Raw genomic sequence first — 17,090 nt, 5'->3', positions numbered from 1 at the left:
TCCTGTCCCTGTATTTATTTTTCTCCTGTAAACACGAACACACTGCAGTTTGAATGTTTTTTTATTGAAATGTTTCACTTGTCCTTACAAAACATCTTAAACTAAAGATTAAAAATACAAAAGCATAAAAATACAGATGACTCAAAAGTCGTACAATATGAAAAATGTTTATACATTTAAGACCAAACTATCACTTCACTACAATGTCCTTGAGAGGGCAGTTTTACATCCTCAACAAGGTTACTAAAAGACAAGTGTTTGATGAAATTAATAGAATACAAGTCATTATTAATGTGCAGCTGCAGAGAAACTCTATGGAAGAAGCGAGACCGGTAAATCTTTAACAATACCCTTTTTACATGGGTTGTTTCTAATTAGCTTTTTGATTGTTTAATCAGCCAATCTGATCTATTGGTGTGTTGCTGAGATTTTGGAGGGGTGACTCCTTTTTTCTATAGCATCCTTTTTTGTGTAGTCTCACAGAAATCTTTGTGTGTCCCTGGAGCACCATGACACCAGCATCCATCACTTTAAGATGGTAAGTAAGTCGATTTAACAAGGACCTTAATATTAGTGGGTTTCATTTCCTTTTTGCTCATCATGCATCATAAATCCTCTGTGTTCATGGTTGCTCAGAAACCGTCTCTCTGGCTGTGCTGCGTTTGCTGCTGAACTCTCTCCAGCAGCCTCCTGCATCTTCCTCAGCTGCAGAAGGGAATAAAGGAAGTGCATGTTGATTATGACTTCTGCAACCGAGTGAATTAAAGAAAGAGTTAGTAAGAGAAGCGTACCTCCTCATCTTTTTCAAAGATGAGCCTTTGCATCTCGGTGTCAGCTGCAGCCAGCGGCAGGGGGGAGTCTGACACGCTGCGCTCGTGATGCATATCGCGCACACTACAACCAGCAAATACATAAAGAAGAGCTGCCTGAGCATCTACCTCCATCATCACATAATACATATATTTCTTAGAGACCATATTGCATTTAAAATATCTTGAACACAAATCCCTTTCCAAGATGCAAAATTGTAAGAGGTTATTGTCTGTGATACTGTATATAATAATCGAGACTTGTAAACTTAGATATGCTCCAAAATAAGACACTACAGAGGATTATAGACCCAGATTTCAATCAAACTGTGTAGGTGTGAAACCTAACTCCACCCACCTGTGTTGCCTGTCCTCCACCACCATGCGCGTCATGTTTGAGATGCACTGGGCTCTGTAATTTTCATAATGTGTCTCCCCCGTTTGATCTTTCAGATCCTGCATATGCGTTTTCACCAACATGTTCCTCAGCAGCATGAAGTCGGAGTGAGCCGGGTTCTCCACTGAACATTAAACGACAATGTGTTTCCAAATCTCACTGATGTTTTTTTAGATACCATAATGAAATAAATGCATAAAGAAGATACAAAATCAAGTTGACGCCCCAAAAAATGTGTCAAAAGCCATTGTAAAAGCTAATCAAAAGAAAAGTAAAATACAAAACAATCTGTAAAACATTTGAACAAATTATAAACTATTGAGAGTGAGTTTTACCTTCTACCACACCCCAGGGATAGACTCGACCTCTAAACTTGTGGCCATCACTCTCCACCTGAACATTACTCCCAATTACTGCAAACGGGATGCTGCCCTGCAGGGAGAAGCAACACAACAGTTAACTGTCATGAAACTAACATGGAAGAGCCAACATATTTTAAAGAGAGAAAGTAGAAGTCAAAGAACCTTGAGTAATTGATCATGTTTTTTTAAGTCTTCATCCTCATCTGAATCACACTCAGGCAACCGATAGATGTTGATCCCAAACTGCTCGATCTGCTCTTTGATCTAGAGTACACACAACAATGAGAAATAAGATAATGAACGAGAGAAATTGACAGAAACGAAACATATCTTCCTTCTCAACACATGTACTCTCCCTGAGTAATGTGTGTGTTTATGATCTCATACCTTCATCTTCTTTCTCTCGACCTCCGCTTCAGTCAAGCTGTCTGCCTTCGCCACCACTGGGACTACGTTGACCTTGTGGTGCAAGGCCTTCATACACATCACATCCAGGGGTCTAAGACTGAGAAAAAACAGTAATGGAAGTGTCAATGCACACATGCAGAAACTTGCCCGAAAGAGATTAAACATCTTTTATGTGCAGAAGTAAAAACATGTAAGCGTACCCGTGGCCATGTGGAGATATGAAGTATAAGCAGCAGTGGACTCGGTTGTCCTGGATGTTCCTTCTGTTCAACCCGCTCTCATCTCTGAAGTACTGTTCGAACTGCTTGTCGATGTATTCCTCTATCGGGTTCCAGCTGATGCAAACAACAATCAAGTCAAAACAACAACAATCCTGACGGACAGTTTAAAATGTGAGGATGTGAAAACAAAGGTCTTGATTTAAAAGAAAACTCAAGACCTAACTTTTAAGTCTGGATTTTAATTGAGCTCTATTTTCTATCCATGTGCCTCTATGAAGGCCTTTTCGTCTGATTTGCATTGGTGTATATTCTTATCCTGCCTCTGGTGTTTCCTCACTGTAATATATTTATGAAAGCGATCCTTTAGTTCCTGATTTTATTTTTATTACATGCAGAAAGTGTTGAGCGCAAGCTGTGTATCATTGTATTTGTATGAAAAGGGTTGTTCAAAGCACCAAGAAATAAATCACATGACCACACCCAAGGCAGGGAGTATAAAACAAGCGCTCCTGCCTGCAAAGGTACCGCCCCACTCAGGTGCAATCACTTCACTTAATGAGAGGCTTTGTAGTCAGAAATCCTTTATTGGTCCCACAGTGGGGAAATTTACAAAACATAGAAGCTTATTTTCTTCATTTGTTCTTCTTTTTGTCCTGATGTGTGCTTCCTGTGAGTTTATTAACACTCTAATGATTGGATTTATTTCATTATCAAACTGTATCTGTTGGGATTTTTTGTCAATGAGTATAAAGGAGGAGAACATTTGCAGGATAAGCCATCTTGATGACCTCACCTATCCGTCTCGTTGATGGAATCTCCGAACCCTGGTGTGTCGATGATTGTGAGCCTCAATTTGATTCCTTTCTCTTCGATGCTAAGTGTGTGTTTGACAATTTCCACTGTTTGATTGATCCTTTCTGCAGACACATACAAGTGCAAAGTAATTAACTGTGTGTGTGTGTGTGGGCAATAAGCTGAAGAGACACACACACACACACACACACACACACACACACACACACACACATACATATATATCCATCCCCCAGGGTAAGACAGTAGCAGCAGGGCGGTGGACCCGGGTTCGAATCCGGCCTGGGTCCCTCTGTCTCCCTGTTTCTGACCTGCACTGTCACTATATTAAAGGCACTGGTTGCCCAAAAAATTCTTTAAAAAAGAGAGTAGCAGCATAACAAAAATTACATTGGCATCATATAAATAACTACAGGGATCCTACAGCTTATGGCAAGTTAGATCAAATACTTTTTTTTAATGCCACTTTTTCAGCCAATTCTCCCACTATAACGAAAAGTCTTGGCATTATAAGACTTTTTAAAGATTGATTTAAAACATTTTAAGACCAATCAAGCACTTGTTTCTATATTATTAAATTACTTAATATAACTTTTAAGGATCTGGGGGAAACTGAAGCTGTGCTAATATTACCTTGTGCATTGGGAACCTTCCGGTCTTTGTAGAGGTCCGTGAGGAACAAACTGTTGATAAGTGTGGATTTACCGAGGCCAGATTCTCCTATAGGAAGAGACAACTGTCATTCTGATACTTCTGATAACTCACTTCAACACATATAGTCACAAAAACTATAACAGAAAGAAAATGCTTCTTCACACATAAAACAAGATGACAAAACACCACACCCTGATTAATCAGTTACATAAAAAAATAATGGTTTACTCACCTGCCACCATAAGGGTGAATGTGAAACCTTTCTTCACCGTCTTTCTCTGAACCTGGTTTGGCAATGTGGCGAAACCAACATACGCCTTTTCCTGATCCTATAGAAATAAAACATAACATGTATTAATGTGCATATGACTTGCATCCTCAAAAGCTTAACAAGTCTATGAGCTGCACTGCAAAACATAATAGGAAAATGTGTTTTGATTATGGAGACAACTCTCTCTTTTAAGGGTTATGTGTGTATTTCAAAATAAGGTAACCAAGCCCAAAATAGGGTTTGCTAAAAAAAAATAGATGCAAGAAGAGTCTTGTATGAGTTTAGAATCCTGTACAAATGGTAGGAAATTAATGACAGACAATATAACTGAAGTAGTTCAGAAACACACCTCTGAGTCATAGGGGTCAAAGCGTCCCCATGGGCTGTGAGGACGCGAGGCCGGGCTCAGAGGACGATCCATAGACCCATGAGAGGCGAGCTGCCTCCTCAGCTGCAGGGGCTGAAACTCTGCATCTGTTCTCACACGACTTGTTCTTTGAGGGGCAGTCGGGGATCCAGAAGCGTAGACGGGGATGGGACGAGGCAGAGAGGGAGTCCCGGGGAGGCTGGGGAGTCTGCCGTTTGATGCTGTCCCGATCCCCTCCGCCTCATGGTGGACTTGTGTCTGGTTATGTTCGCCAGACTGAGACACTGGAGGCAGATCCCTCATGGCGTATGGAAACTGAGTGTCATCCTGGTCCTCAATGGACAGATTGGACAACTGAGAAGAAGGAACCCACAAAGGGTTTAATATATATGGACTATCTTAAGGACTCAATGGTAATTCACTTTTGATTCTCATTTCCTGTTTACCGATCTGCATGGAGAAATGATGGCCCAAAAAAATATTTAGTCTTTAGTCCAAACTACACAATTACAGTAAGGATTGTTAACTAGATTACATCACATTTAAATGACAGGTTTATGTAAAGTGACTTAAACTTAAAGTAATGATTCTTGTGTCTTTTGTTGAAGTGACAACCATTTCTCCACTAATTAGCCCTGACTTGTTATCCCATTATATACCATTAGAGGCCTTCATCCATCTGTCAAGGAATGGTGGGGAGGTTTGTAAACAATAGGAAGTAAGGAATACAGGGAACGTGTGTTGCTTATGCACACATAGCTTGTGGGTAAAACATATCAGGGCCATATGACTGACCAAGCGGTCAACCCCTGCTTTGGATGGGTCACAGTTAATTCTCCCACAGATGGAATCTACTGGTTTTCATGAATAGTAGGAGGACAGCAGAGCCTCCACACCTGCTTTACAAGAGATCATAGTCCCGGTGTAAAGACAGCAGAAAGAACAACACAGCCTGCAGCTCTGATGGCCTGATCAGGGTTCATCTAGCCTCCCTTTACCTGTCAGCTCTCATTACCAACAAAGCTTTGCAGCAGGCTTAGCCCAGCTTCTAATGCTCAGGGTGGGGGGGTGGAAGACTTAATTCTTAAATGCACAAACACAAGCTATTAACACAATCACTAGCAACTATTCTACAAGCGTGTCCTACCTCCTTTTCCGAGAAGGTTGCTGTTTGTTGAGCAAAGGATAGTATATAAATGGAAAAAAGGCAATACAAACACAGAGGATTGTTGTATAAACTGGAGAATGAGAATAACAAATAGGTATGTCTGGAAAGGAACCCGAAAATAGCTATATTTTACCCTACTGCAATCAATAAACAACCATTTTAAGGTGGCATGACAGAAAACTGTTGGAGTATAACAACGTTGTCTATCATAGTTTATGTCACAGACGGGCATGTCTGTCCTGACAGAGGTCTAACAACATGACGCACACTAAAAAACATTCTTATTTATGGAAAGCATCTTATCTTATAGCGTTGCTGAGACTATCGGTTATTTCAATAAGTCGGTGAAGCAACCTAGTTGTGTATAAATACACGTGACGTACCTTTCTTATTGCTGCGGAACCTGACCGGAGACGACATGTGCTGCATGTTGCTGCTGGTTTAAACTACAATGCGAGTGTTACCGAGAAATACCAAACTATACTAGAACTAATACAATGTGATGAGACATATGGTGTGTGCGTGTGTGTGTGTGTGTGTGTGTGTGTGTGTGTGTGTGTGGGGGGGGGGGGGCAGCAGCTCCGGCCGCAGTCCGCTCAGTGTAGCCACTCTCACGTGGTTTAAAGTACCAGAGGAAGCAGCCCGGTGATGTCAATCAGGCAGGTCAGAATGCTAACAACAGCTAAGCTACTACTACAACTACTAGTAATCCTTTATAATAACACTGTAAGAATAAACGTAATGATGATAATAATTACACAGCTGCTATTACCTTATGTTTCATATTTATGAAGATTTACCCCTAAATTAAGCTAGCCCGGATAAGGACCGTTAATCAGACATGCAATGGAAGAAACTTCGGATACATCGTAAACCTACCCTGGCCTCACCGTGGATTGTCGAGGTTTCGTGGCCTCGTTGGTCCATGTTGTCCATGTCAACTATTTAGCTGGCTCTTATTAACTTCTCCACTATCCAGTTTAATGCTGAGTTTATTTTCGAAAACTAACGGTTGGCTAGGTACCGTTAGTTTTCGATGTCTACCATGTAGTTTATGCTTTGTTTAACATTTTAAGAAGGTCAGTCACATCAGTTTAGATTTGTCTTTATTAAGTTACATTTGTGCTTTTATATGTGCACAGCTCAGTGTTTCAGACAAATGTAAAACGTCTAAACAGAAAATACTCAAGGCATGGAGATAATAATGCACCAATGCAGTGTACTTTACAGTATAAAGTGCCATGTGTTTCACAGGTTCTTCACAATGTTCACACTGGAGCCGTGCCCAATTGATAAATTGGCCACACAACTTCAAATTACCACAGGTAATATGACTATCATAGATGTAGTATGATAACAGAGTTCCAAGGAGTCCTTAAACACCTCAAAAAAGGAATTAAAATAACCCAAAATCAATCTTTAAATGCTTGCCAAGGTGAATAAGATTTTATAAATATATATTTTTGACATTTATTAGATTTTAAAATCTCTGCTCTATTTTATAATACTTTTCTAAATGCAATCCTGCATACACTAAAAACAGATAATGTGGTGTCCTAGCACGAGGATCAAACACCAATCATACGTCTCTATCAGCTCCTTGCAGCTGCTAACAAGTGTTTTCTTTTAACCAGGGCCTCAACCATTGATTTAAAAAAAAATAAATTCTGGTTATTTTAAGGATGGTCATGCATTTTGTTGCCTTAAGCTGTAGGAACCATGTGATAAGAAAAGATCAATTGTAGCTCAAAAATGCACAAGGCATGTTTGAGGTAGGCTATCTAACAAACTGTCGCAATTATGTAGTTTGTTTAATAGAGAGAATTATTTTTCCGTCGTTCACTTGAATGAATATATTTACTAAAACGATAAAGCCGTCAGGGAGAAGAGCTGTCCTCTGCAGATTTGTCCCAAAGCGCTCTGCATGTCCGTCTCTGCCTGTTAGAGCGGCCTAGCAGCGAGGTGTTGACCTGCAGCTGTTGTGAGGGCTCTTCCTGGACTTTTGGTTGTCCTGAGGGGTTGTTCCGTTCATAGGATTTAGTCTCATTCTCGCCTGAGTTTGTGTTCGTCGACCTGCAACACGTCTGGCTCTCTTGTGATTGATCCTTACATTGTCTGCTCAAACAGGAGTGGTTATGCTCGGGTCTCATCTCATGGTCATGCTCTTCATCCGAATGTCTGTCAGGTGTACATTTTTGATTTTGGCTCTCAGTCAGGTGATGAGGTTCCTGGTTGTTTGCATTGTGTGAATGTAATTTGGCGTCAGGGCTTTGTATTTGTGTCTCTGAGCACTGGGTTTGTTCATCAGAATCAGGGGATTTATCCTGGCTTTGAGTTTGGTTTTGGTGGTTGTGGTTCATCCAGAAGGCTTTGACGAGCTGCTCTAACTCAGAGAGCTGAGGCAGACCGATGTTCAGGTGCATCAGCAGGTTCTCCAGCCACTCCTCCAGCTTTGAAAAGGAAGGACTGAAAGACAAAGAGTTGTAGTGATGAGAAGCTAAAGGGCCTTACACGCTCTACTGCAGTGGTGCAAGAATTGCATATTAGTAACCTGTTCTGCGCTGTAGTAGTTAGTTTGTGTAATGTATTTGTGCTCATACTTTACTTTTGATACAGTAAACTTCGTACCCTGCACATCAACTGACAAGAAAAGAGATATATTTAAATGTTAAAGTGCCGTTTTCTACTGATCTTTAAACTCATTCCAAAAATGCATAAATATAATGTTGCTTTCCTTTGTAATATGTGAGTTACTCGCTGTAGGGTGGTAAAAAAACAAACACTGAATAAGTTATGTTTAATTGCAGTTTCCTTTACAATATAAACCACTACAGCACGTCCTCTTTTAATGAAGTGCCTATTTGTTCAATTTAGAGTAGTGCCATTACCTGTTGTTGTTGTTCTCAAACTGAAACTGAAATGCACTGAATAAATAAAATGCATTTTGAAACAAAATATAAAAGAGGCAGGCTACTCAATCTAACGGAGCAATATTCAAACATGAGTATTCATACATTGCTTTATAGGAATTTAAATTTGCAGTTTTCTTGGATTTCTGCGTTCATACCGTTGTTCCGCGTCCATGTCACAGCAAAGTACACCCAGTGGCAGGAAAGCGGGGGGACACTGAGGAGGGTGGTATTGCTGCAGGAAGCCGGACACATTTAGCCCAAAGTCATTTGACCGGGGAAGGTAGTCAGGGTCAGCGTTCACTCTACCTATTATCTTAAGAGAAACAGAGATACGTACTTAGCTTCACAATGGATAGAGTGCTTTTACAGTCAACACCACATTTTTGGAATTGTTGACATTGTTTAGGAAAACCTTATTTTTTCCCAGAAGTTCTTACCTCACATATCATTATACCAAAGGAAAAATGTCCACCCGTTCGTCATAGGTTTTTCCTGAGAAGTGCAGATAAAAGATTGTGAAATGTAAACCAAATCTTTAATGAACCCATTCAGGGTTTTCATATTAGACTTGCTATTATAGCATAGTATCAGGTCTCCTTCCTTCTTTGCATATTTTTTATTATAGTGCAGCACTTCCGACTAGAGGCAGTTTGTGGTTAGTCAGCACTGTTCAGAGACTTCACAGAAAATAATATGCAGCTCTGGAAAAAATCAAGAGACAACTCCAAATGTTTCTTAAATCTCAATCTTTACATATATGGCAGCCAGTGCAGTGTCCTTTAAATTCCAACACAGAGAAATGTTGTCAGTAATTTATAGAATAAAATTAAACATATACATTTTACTGAAACGCATAACTATAAATAGTAAAACCAGAGAAACTAATCTTAATATATATATATTTATCTGGTTACCTCCACTACAACAAGCACCACTTACGTGCTCTTAATGATGAACAATCTGTCAATTTGGGTTCAGGTTCCCCAGGTTCCTTGATTTAGAGATAACTGATGGCCTGGATCCATTTGCACTCACCACTAATCATCTCAGGGGCCATCCAGTAGGGGTTTCCCACCACGGTGTAGCGCTTCCTCCTGTCAGGCCTGCGGAGATCTGACAGTGGTCCCTTAGCAGGCCTTTCCAGAGAAGAGGTTCTGCTCTGATTTCTCTCCTCCCTCACCAGCCTGGCTAGTCCAAAGTCCGCCACCACCACAGACTGGTTCTAAACCACGATAAATAAATAAATAAATGTTAGGAACGTTTATTCTGGGTATAGGTCTGTGCCCTCCTAGATTTTGACGTGTTTGTGTATCAGAAAGTGAATATGTGTGTGTGAGGTGTGATGGAACACATTTGTTTACCTCTCTGACCAGGCAGTTGTGTGAGTTAAGATCTCGGTGAATAACATTCATGGAGTGTAGATAAGCCTTAGGAGAAACGTTGTATACATTAGGGAAAGTTGGTACTAGATTAGGTAATGATTTTGGATATTAACCTTGAAAAACTTACCATTCCAGCTGCAATGTCTTTAGCATAACCCACTCTGACACCCCAGGGATAATCCTTGTCCTACAACAACAACAGTGTCACAATCATACCGTCTGTGAACTCTGACAGAAACATTAAACCTTTTTTCAATTTACCATTTTCATTATGGTCTCTCTGAGAGTTCCTCCCTGGATGTATTCGGAGACAAAGTTTATCCGTTTGTCTTTATAAAACAGTCCAATGAACTTTAGGACATTGGGATGGTCCATACAGCGCATCACCTTCACCTGGACACATTGAGAAGAAATACGGTTAAACAAAACCTTCGGGTCGTTTTAGCGAGGTAAAAATACCTCAAATGATCGTGACCTTGTATTCCTCTTGATGATGTAAAATGGATTTAAAACCATGCCAGGGAACCTTCCTTTTGGGTTAAGAGTGTGCTTTGTGCTGTCACCTGTTTTAAACGTTATCAGCAAATGATCAACTGATATAACGTGGTTCAGTTGAATACATGATTCTGATTGGTCAATTCAGAACATGTGACACGTTGTTAATCCAGTAGTACAGACTGTTGTCAAGGCTTTATTGACCGTTGTTAAGGAGGATCAAGAAAGAGAAAGGAAAAGATGTTAAAATACGGAGCGATGGACGTCAGATAAATCACCAGAAGAAGACTAACAGGAACACAGTACGGGCTCTGCAGTGTTTAAGGACTTATTAGTGGATCAGATAGGCCTACTGCGAACAGACTTGAACAGTTACAGAAAACCTTGATCAGTGCTGCGGTAAAGTCGCAGTTCCAGCCGTTGGTGTGCCGTGGAACGTGGAGGGTTTTTTTCTTGGCTGAAGAAATCAATAAAATAATTTCAATTGATATTGGGAGTCGAATCGTTAGTTTGTTTTTTATCTGTCTGTGTAATAAGCGGGATAATGTGCAGCTTTGCGTCGGGCTCCCTGATCAGCTTGTCGGGTGTTCTTTTCCCCATAATGACCGCCTCACTGCACATTATCCCTTACATATAGCATGGTAATCTCCAGACGGTAAAAAGTGGCTAACGGTCTCAATTCTAAACATAATGGTTAATGTTAGTGTACATTTAATAAAAGAACACCTTGGATTAGGAAAATATTATGATTTAGTTACTTACCTTACTCTACCTCCACATACTCAATCTTTTTACAATGTCACCTGAATTCTTCCTTTGCTCCTGTCACAATTATTAAGGCGACTAGAGGAGGCAGAGTCTTATATCACTCATCAACCTTGTGAATAGATAAAAACAACAGTCTTCTGAACCTGTTAGTTGCTATAGCAGGCCCCATCTAACCCACATCTTTCTGATCGGGTAGTGATGTTAACATTGAGCTTTGATGATAACTTACCTCCTTCAAGAAAGTCTTCTGCGTCTCTTCATCAAACCGTATCAACTCTTTCATCACCATCACCTCTCCTGTCTCCTGATGCGTTACCTTGACAGCAAGAGGTTATTTAGATAGCTGATTAAAAACACCAGGTGTCATCCATAGTTATGAAAGAGACCATGTGATGGGAAAAAGTTAGTAGTACCTTGACAGCCTGTCCAAAGAAGCCCTTGCCAAGCACCTCTCCATGGATGAGGTCTGAAGGTCGGAAGATGCGATGAGTCCGATCTCCAGGGTCCGCACGAAGAGACTCGGAACGAACCATGTCTCTTCTTTGAGATATAAGTGACAGTGCTCCAGGGGACAGAGGACACTTATCTATACTGCAGCTGCGCCTGAGATTAAAAAGAGAGACTTAGTCAAAGAAAATGTAAATGAATTAACTATTATATAAGATGAGACGAAATACATCACTTACAGAATGTGTCTAGATTTCATTCCTTGGTGCTGAGGCGGTGAGAGGCTCATCCTGATTGGTTCATCTGTCTCCTGCCCTGGACTCGGCTCTTCCTCTAGACTTGGAAGCTTATGGGTTGAAGAGAGTTTTTCACAGACACACGGGTCAGGACAGCTGATGTTCTCCTGGGGATCATTTGAGCGAGGAGGGTCATCAGGAGACTGTGGGTTGTGTTCAATGGTCAGCTGCAGCGGTCTGTTCGTGTCCTGGATCACACAGTTTATCTGGAGGCAAGCATGTGGTCGGGAAATAGTAGTCATTTCGATTTTTGTTTTTTTACAGATGCCAAGGAGTTTAACGACTTCAACGAAAGATAACCTAAATCTTTGCACCTAAAAAAAGCCTATTGTCAAAGGAAATAGTACAAAAACATAATATTAAATAATTAAAAGGTCTACCTCATCTGGGGAAATGTTCTGGACAGGGATGCCATTGACCTCCAGGACCCGGTCACCCATGTGGACTGTGGACAGCAGCTCAGGGCTGAGGGTAGACGTGTTTAACCTGGGGGAGGATAACAGTGAGGAAATTGTTGCAGGCTAAATAGGATAAGACAGAAAATGAGCCAGGGATTTTAGGTTTAACTTTATTTGGATTTCAGCTCTTACTAAATGTTGGTCTTTGTCATGTCTTAGACTCACCCTGTCACAGTGACCAGATGGCCTTTTTCTTGGCTGAGGTCAGTGGCTACAGAGAGGCCTTGTCCTGCATTGGGAGGGAGAGACACCAGCGCCACCATGTGGGGACGCTTTGTGAGTGAAGAAGCTGACTTCGCAGCGGATACCGCACCCGGACAGAAGCAATGGCCGCTGCAGAACAAACAAATCAAGAGGTAAATTAATTACACTCAAATAGATCAAAAAGAATCACAAATCTATGCATCTTTGAACAATAAAAAATGTATTTTATTTCAGAGATGTCTTCTAGCTTATACTCTCCCCATGCAGCAAATCAAGTAAGTTCTTTGCATGGTTTCTCTCCTGTTAGCTTTAAACTTACCAGTAGAGTTTTGTGCGTTCAACAAGTGTGTAGGTGTCTCCATCTCCAATGAACATCTCACAGCTCATACAAGTGAAGCATTCAGGGTGGTACTTCTGCTCTCCAGCCACCTGTTTATACAGGTAGGTAGTGGTAAACACAAAACCGAGAAAAAGGACATAATATTATTTTTTTACGAGATGATGTTTGATGGACTCAGAAGTTCTCAGTGCATTCCTACATCAAGGCATTGTAGTGTCAGGATGTTTTCAGAGGATATCCTTTTGTTTGAGTTAAAGAAAAAAGCATTTACTTTCATTCCAGGAAGAAACCCAAAGACAGGAAGGCTTTGAATATATTAACAGTTGGTGGGTCACGCTGAGACTCATGTCAGGATATTATGGTCCTACAAATGTATTGTCATACTTCTGTCTGGCAATAATACACATATAGGGATTTTGGTATTTGTATGGCCACTTCTGTCCCAAACGGAGGCTTTGAATGATCAATAAAGCAGCTATTTTTAAACTAGCTCACCATCAGCTCATCATTAAATTTGTTACAAAATGTTTTGGAGTGAGTGAGCTGAAAAACAGACCGGATTGTTGTACACGGCTTGAATCCACCCTTTTGCATGTCTATTAAAGCTCTCGTTCATTTCTAATAAGTAGTATTTTCAGAGATTATAGTGATACCATGATAAGTCCTGTTGCAATGGCCTCTTTGCAGCCGTGGCAGTGCTCTCCATAGCGGGCCCAGTAGTGCTTCTTACAGTAGCGCTGTCCCTCTCTCTCATAGTACCAGCTAGACAGAATGCAGCCACATTCACAACACCTAGAGAAAAATGGGAGCAGGGAGAAGAGAGATTAGAAGGGCGAAACAAGAGAAAATTAAGATGAGCTTCTCTGTGGCTTCGACTGTAGCAGGGACATCATCGATAAAAGCGAATCCATCGTCTGGTTAAGATGATGGATTCTTCAGAGGTGTGTTGGAGCAAAGTAACGTGATCCTCATCAGGGTTTGAACACGAGGAGAAATGAGGAAAGTCGACCTGTGAGCTTGTCACAAAAACTATCTGGGTGAACACTTCCAGGTCAGTTGGTCCATAAATTATGGAGTGTAGCCTCTAGTTTTGTTTTTATGAACACAGTCTTCTATGCCACTGATACCCATGTCCTCTCAAACTTGTTTACCCTGCTTGTGTTGAATGACAAAGTGAAGCTTTTATTAGCTACAAAGTTGCATGTGAGGCTGCCCACATGCAACTTTGCTGCTGTTTCTCAACACTGGCCTGTAGCAGTTATCTTCACTGCAGGGATGGTGCGAAATCCATGTCTTTTCATTGTGAAATGCTGATATCAGTGTGACGGAGCGTATTTAGTCAGATGCCAGACATAAATTGCTTTTTACAAAAGGGTTACTCATGTAGGGTCACTGCTCGGTCACATGTCTAAACTTAATGTCTTTCCCTGAGCACACCCAACAACCATATTGCAAAAGAGAGCATAACAAAGCAAAAACATTGCAACAATTTAGCGTTAGTTCTTTAAATGCACTACAGCATGTTCACTTAAGTCTTTAAAAATACTCTAATCTACTCTATTTCAAAAATGACTTTCAATAGCTTTCTGGCCTAAACTGAATAAAGAATAATACTGATTACTATAAAAACCGGCTTCCGTATTTCTTCAACACTACAGCTGCAGTGGGAGGTTACTTCCTGGTCAGAGTACAGATCCATGTTTCCTCTCTCACAACCACATCTGTAAATGTCATGCTGGTCTTACAATAGAATGAAAAGGTGGCTTTTGTATTAACAATGAATTAGTTAAGAGTTTCCTCCAACATAATACAGTTATTGACAACATTCACACTGTCGGATTCCAACTTTTAAAAATATGTAAATGTTGTTTTCAACCACTTGTTTCTATAGGTTCACTCATCAGTTTGTCCATTAACAGAAACATTATTGGAATGTTATTTTATTATATACATTCTATGTTTCTCTTTTTTAGATCATAATAAACTTGAGGTTCTGAAAAAACAAGACATGTAAAGATGATGGACTTTCTATTGTTTTATAAAGTAATTGAGTAATCTTCAATATGATAGGCAATCTAATCAATAAGGCCATTGTTAGTAGCGGCTCTTAATCCTATGTTTGCCGGGGTACAGTGCTCTATAATAAGTACAGCAAGTGCATTCATTATTGTGGAAATAATTAATACAGACAGCTGCAGGTTTACTTATGACCTTTTTGTCTTTCCTATTGTGCTGCTGGCAAAGGATGGGGAAGCTCCCAGCTTGACATCTGGTCGTGAGAAAACTCAGAAATGTATCCTCTCTCATCTGCCTCTCATCTCCACACATTTCTCCTCCTGAAAAGGATTCCCCTGTTCTTGCTTGTGCTGTATCTTGCGCTTATCTCTAGCCACTCATAAAACTCTCCCCTCTGAGATCTTTCCTTGTGTCACGAAAACAGGACAGGCCAGCACCTGGTCTACATAAAACAAACATGTTCAGATGTCAGGACGTTATGGTAGGTCAAATGTTACAGTGAGAATCCGATGACGTCTTCTACTGTTATGGTTTCTTCCTCTGTCTGTCGCCCTGCTGGATTTCCTTTAAAAACTGAAGTTCACAACACTTGTTTTCGATTTCATTGATTCGGGTGTTAAATTATATATATGGTGATATGTATGCATATTTTAAAGTAGTAAAAGTAGTCGTTGCCGGTGTGAAACTAACCGTCATCCACAAAAATAAACAGTTTAGTTATGAATACCAGAGCAGGCTGCTTATAACTGACAAAGTATTCACTGTGCCTGTTATGGTAACATTGACTACTCGTAAATATATTCATAGATGATGTGAAACAAAAAATCGAAGAACAGGTAACTGGTGGCTCTGTTTGTGGAATTTGAGGAAGTACCGCAGATGTTGAACTTGTCACTCACATATCCCATAAATTGATAAAGGTGGTTCTTACCGTCCTTTCATTCCTCTCCGAAACCTCTGGTCCCGGCGTGACATTGTGCCCTGTCAGGTCCTACAACTGTCTCTCAGAAACAGAAACTCAGAAAGTTTTCCGCCGCATTCGTTCATGAGCGGATCCTAATTGTTCTCTGCTGTGAGCGGCAGCAGGCGTTGTCTGTTTTTTTGTTTTTCTCTACTCTCTCTTGTTCTCTCCATGCGCTCAGAGGCTTCCTGTGCGTACGAGTTCCCTCTGTAATGTGCAGAGTCGCTGTGTGAGAAAAAACCCTGACCTATTGACACCATCTGGCCAGTCTCCCTCTGCTGGCTGCCAAGACACAGACACATCCCAGTATAGAAGTTCTGCTCCACCAGCCTTCTACTGTTACTCTCAGTATGTAGACCTCTGTAGATCCACTTACACTCCTCAGCAGAGTCCACAGGGTTTGGAACTACTCGGGTGTTTATAACGAGTGTGTTTTTCGCAGAAGTAGTGTGAGAGTCAGTGAGTCTTTCTGTTTTGAAATGAGCTCTGTTCCCATCAGCACAGACATAATCTCTTTATGAATGCCCCAGTTACCGCACTGTCCTGATCCTACACAACAGCGCTTTATTCATCAGACAGAACTAACACAAGAACTCCGTTAAAGGACAAGCATGGTGAACAGCTCAGAACTAGGAGAAGAATATTGCCATTATTCAGTATAAAGTAGAAAATAAATAAAACTCAGGTTACCAATAAGTTTTCTACTGTTTATCCTCCATCTCTGGTTATGTTGTATACTTAATTCTTTTAATACTTTAAGGCTGCAACTATTGATTATCTTCAAATTCAAAGTCCATTAATTTCTTTCGATTTAGTTGTTTGGCGTATTAAGTCAGATGTTTTTCCCAAACCCCAACATTACCTCCTCAAACTTTTCAGAATGTATTTGTCTGTCATAGTGTGTGAAGGACATCCCCCCCAAAAATATCACATTTAAAATCCAATGTCAATCATAAGGAAAGTTACACACATTTATTAAATAGTTGATGATTCATTGACTAATGATACATCTTTGCAGCTCTATGGACTTAATTGATTGAGTCATTGCTTGCACCTGTTCTGTAAACTTCTTATTGTGTCATGAGTTAAACTCTGAAGTGTAATACAGTTTAGAGTTTAATACACAGCACAGCACATTTCCTGACTCTTGTCAGGATGACGACAGACTGCTGCTCACACTTTTTTAGCCTACCCTGGCCATAGTGTGTTGCTCCACCTCACTTGTGGTTATCACATTGCATCCACACAATAACTTGTTCAAACCGTAATCTGCTTTTGACTGTGCAGCTTCCTGCTTTTACCTTGCCCGAAACCCCACCTGACTGTTTCCCTTGTTGTGCA

The 17,090-nt window shown here is 40.6% G+C and overlaps 2 protein-coding genes and 1 long non-coding RNA gene across 5 annotated transcripts; 1 reads left to right on the top strand and 2 right to left on the bottom strand.

The window, feature by feature from the left end:
- Positions 1-43: 43 nt before the first annotated feature.
- LOC134872581 (septin-5-like) lies at positions 44-6,025 on the bottom strand. Of its 2 annotated transcripts, XM_063895957.1 has the most exons (13): positions 5,854-6,025; positions 5,450-5,469; positions 4,285-4,656; positions 3,897-3,993; positions 3,644-3,730; positions 2,991-3,114; positions 2,177-2,311; positions 1,956-2,073; positions 1,731-1,832; positions 1,542-1,638; positions 1,168-1,330; positions 792-894; positions 44-705 (listed from the first exon to the last, which is right to left on the bottom strand). In XM_063895957.1, exons 1-13 carry the CDS (start codon positions 5,897-5,899, stop codon positions 571-573), a joined length of 1,599 nt encoding a protein of 532 aa, XP_063752027.1. In that variant the 5' UTR covers positions 5,900-6,025; the 3' UTR covers positions 44-570. The 2 variants fall into 2 exon arrangements, with proteins under 2 accessions (XP_063752027.1, XP_063752028.1); XM_063895958.1 differs by lacking the exon at positions 5,450-5,469 and having other exon boundaries at positions 5,854-6,005.
- LOC134872584 (uncharacterized) lies at positions 2,788-12,701 on the top strand. 2 transcript variants are annotated; one of them, XR_010166823.1, is made up of 4 exons: positions 2,788-2,866; positions 2,967-3,038; positions 12,388-12,584; positions 12,667-12,701. It is a non-coding gene; the product is annotated as an uncharacterized LOC134872584 (long non-coding RNA). The 2 variants fall into 2 exon arrangements; XR_010166822.1 differs by having other exon boundaries at positions 2,795-3,038.
- On the bottom strand, positions 6,560-15,972 carry LOC134872580 (LIM domain kinase 1-like). The gene is given in 16 exon segments (XM_063895956.1): positions 6,560-7,936; positions 8,538-8,695; positions 8,820-8,848; positions 8,851-8,874; positions 9,418-9,604; positions 9,744-9,809; positions 9,892-9,951; positions 10,026-10,157; positions 11,257-11,343; positions 11,441-11,630; positions 11,714-11,976; positions 12,151-12,256; positions 12,394-12,561; positions 12,752-12,861; positions 13,426-13,564; positions 15,720-15,972. Coding segments are annotated over 16 exon segments (2,352 nt in total). The 5' UTR covers positions 15,764-15,972; the 3' UTR covers positions 6,560-7,347.
- Between the last annotated feature and the right edge of the window lie 1,118 nt (positions 15,973-17,090).

Source organism: Eleginops maclovinus, chromosome 11 (assembly GCF_036324505.1).
Source record: "Eleginops maclovinus isolate JMC-PN-2008 ecotype Puerto Natales chromosome 11, JC_Emac_rtc_rv5, whole genome shotgun sequence".
NCBI classification, from domain to species: Eukaryota; Metazoa; Chordata; class Actinopteri; order Perciformes; family Eleginopidae; genus Eleginops; species Eleginops maclovinus.
Note: the sequence above shows the minus strand (reverse complement) of the source record. Positions and strands in the feature narration are given on the sequence as shown.

Excerpts from the sequence above, each read along its gene's own strand:
- LOC134872581 (XM_063895957.1), bottom strand. The coding sequence starts at position 5,899 with ATGCAGCACATGTCGTCTCCGGTCAGGTTCCGCAGCAATAAGAAAG. Across the intron at positions 4,657-5,449 it reads CAACCTTCTCGGAAAAGGAG|TTGTCCAATCTGTCCATTGA; the intron begins GTAGGACACGCT and ends CCTTCTTCTCAG. Across the intron at positions 1,331-1,541 it reads TCCCTGGGGTGTGGTAGAAG|TGGAGAACCCGGCTCACTCC; the intron begins GTAAAACTCACT and ends TTTAATGTTCAG.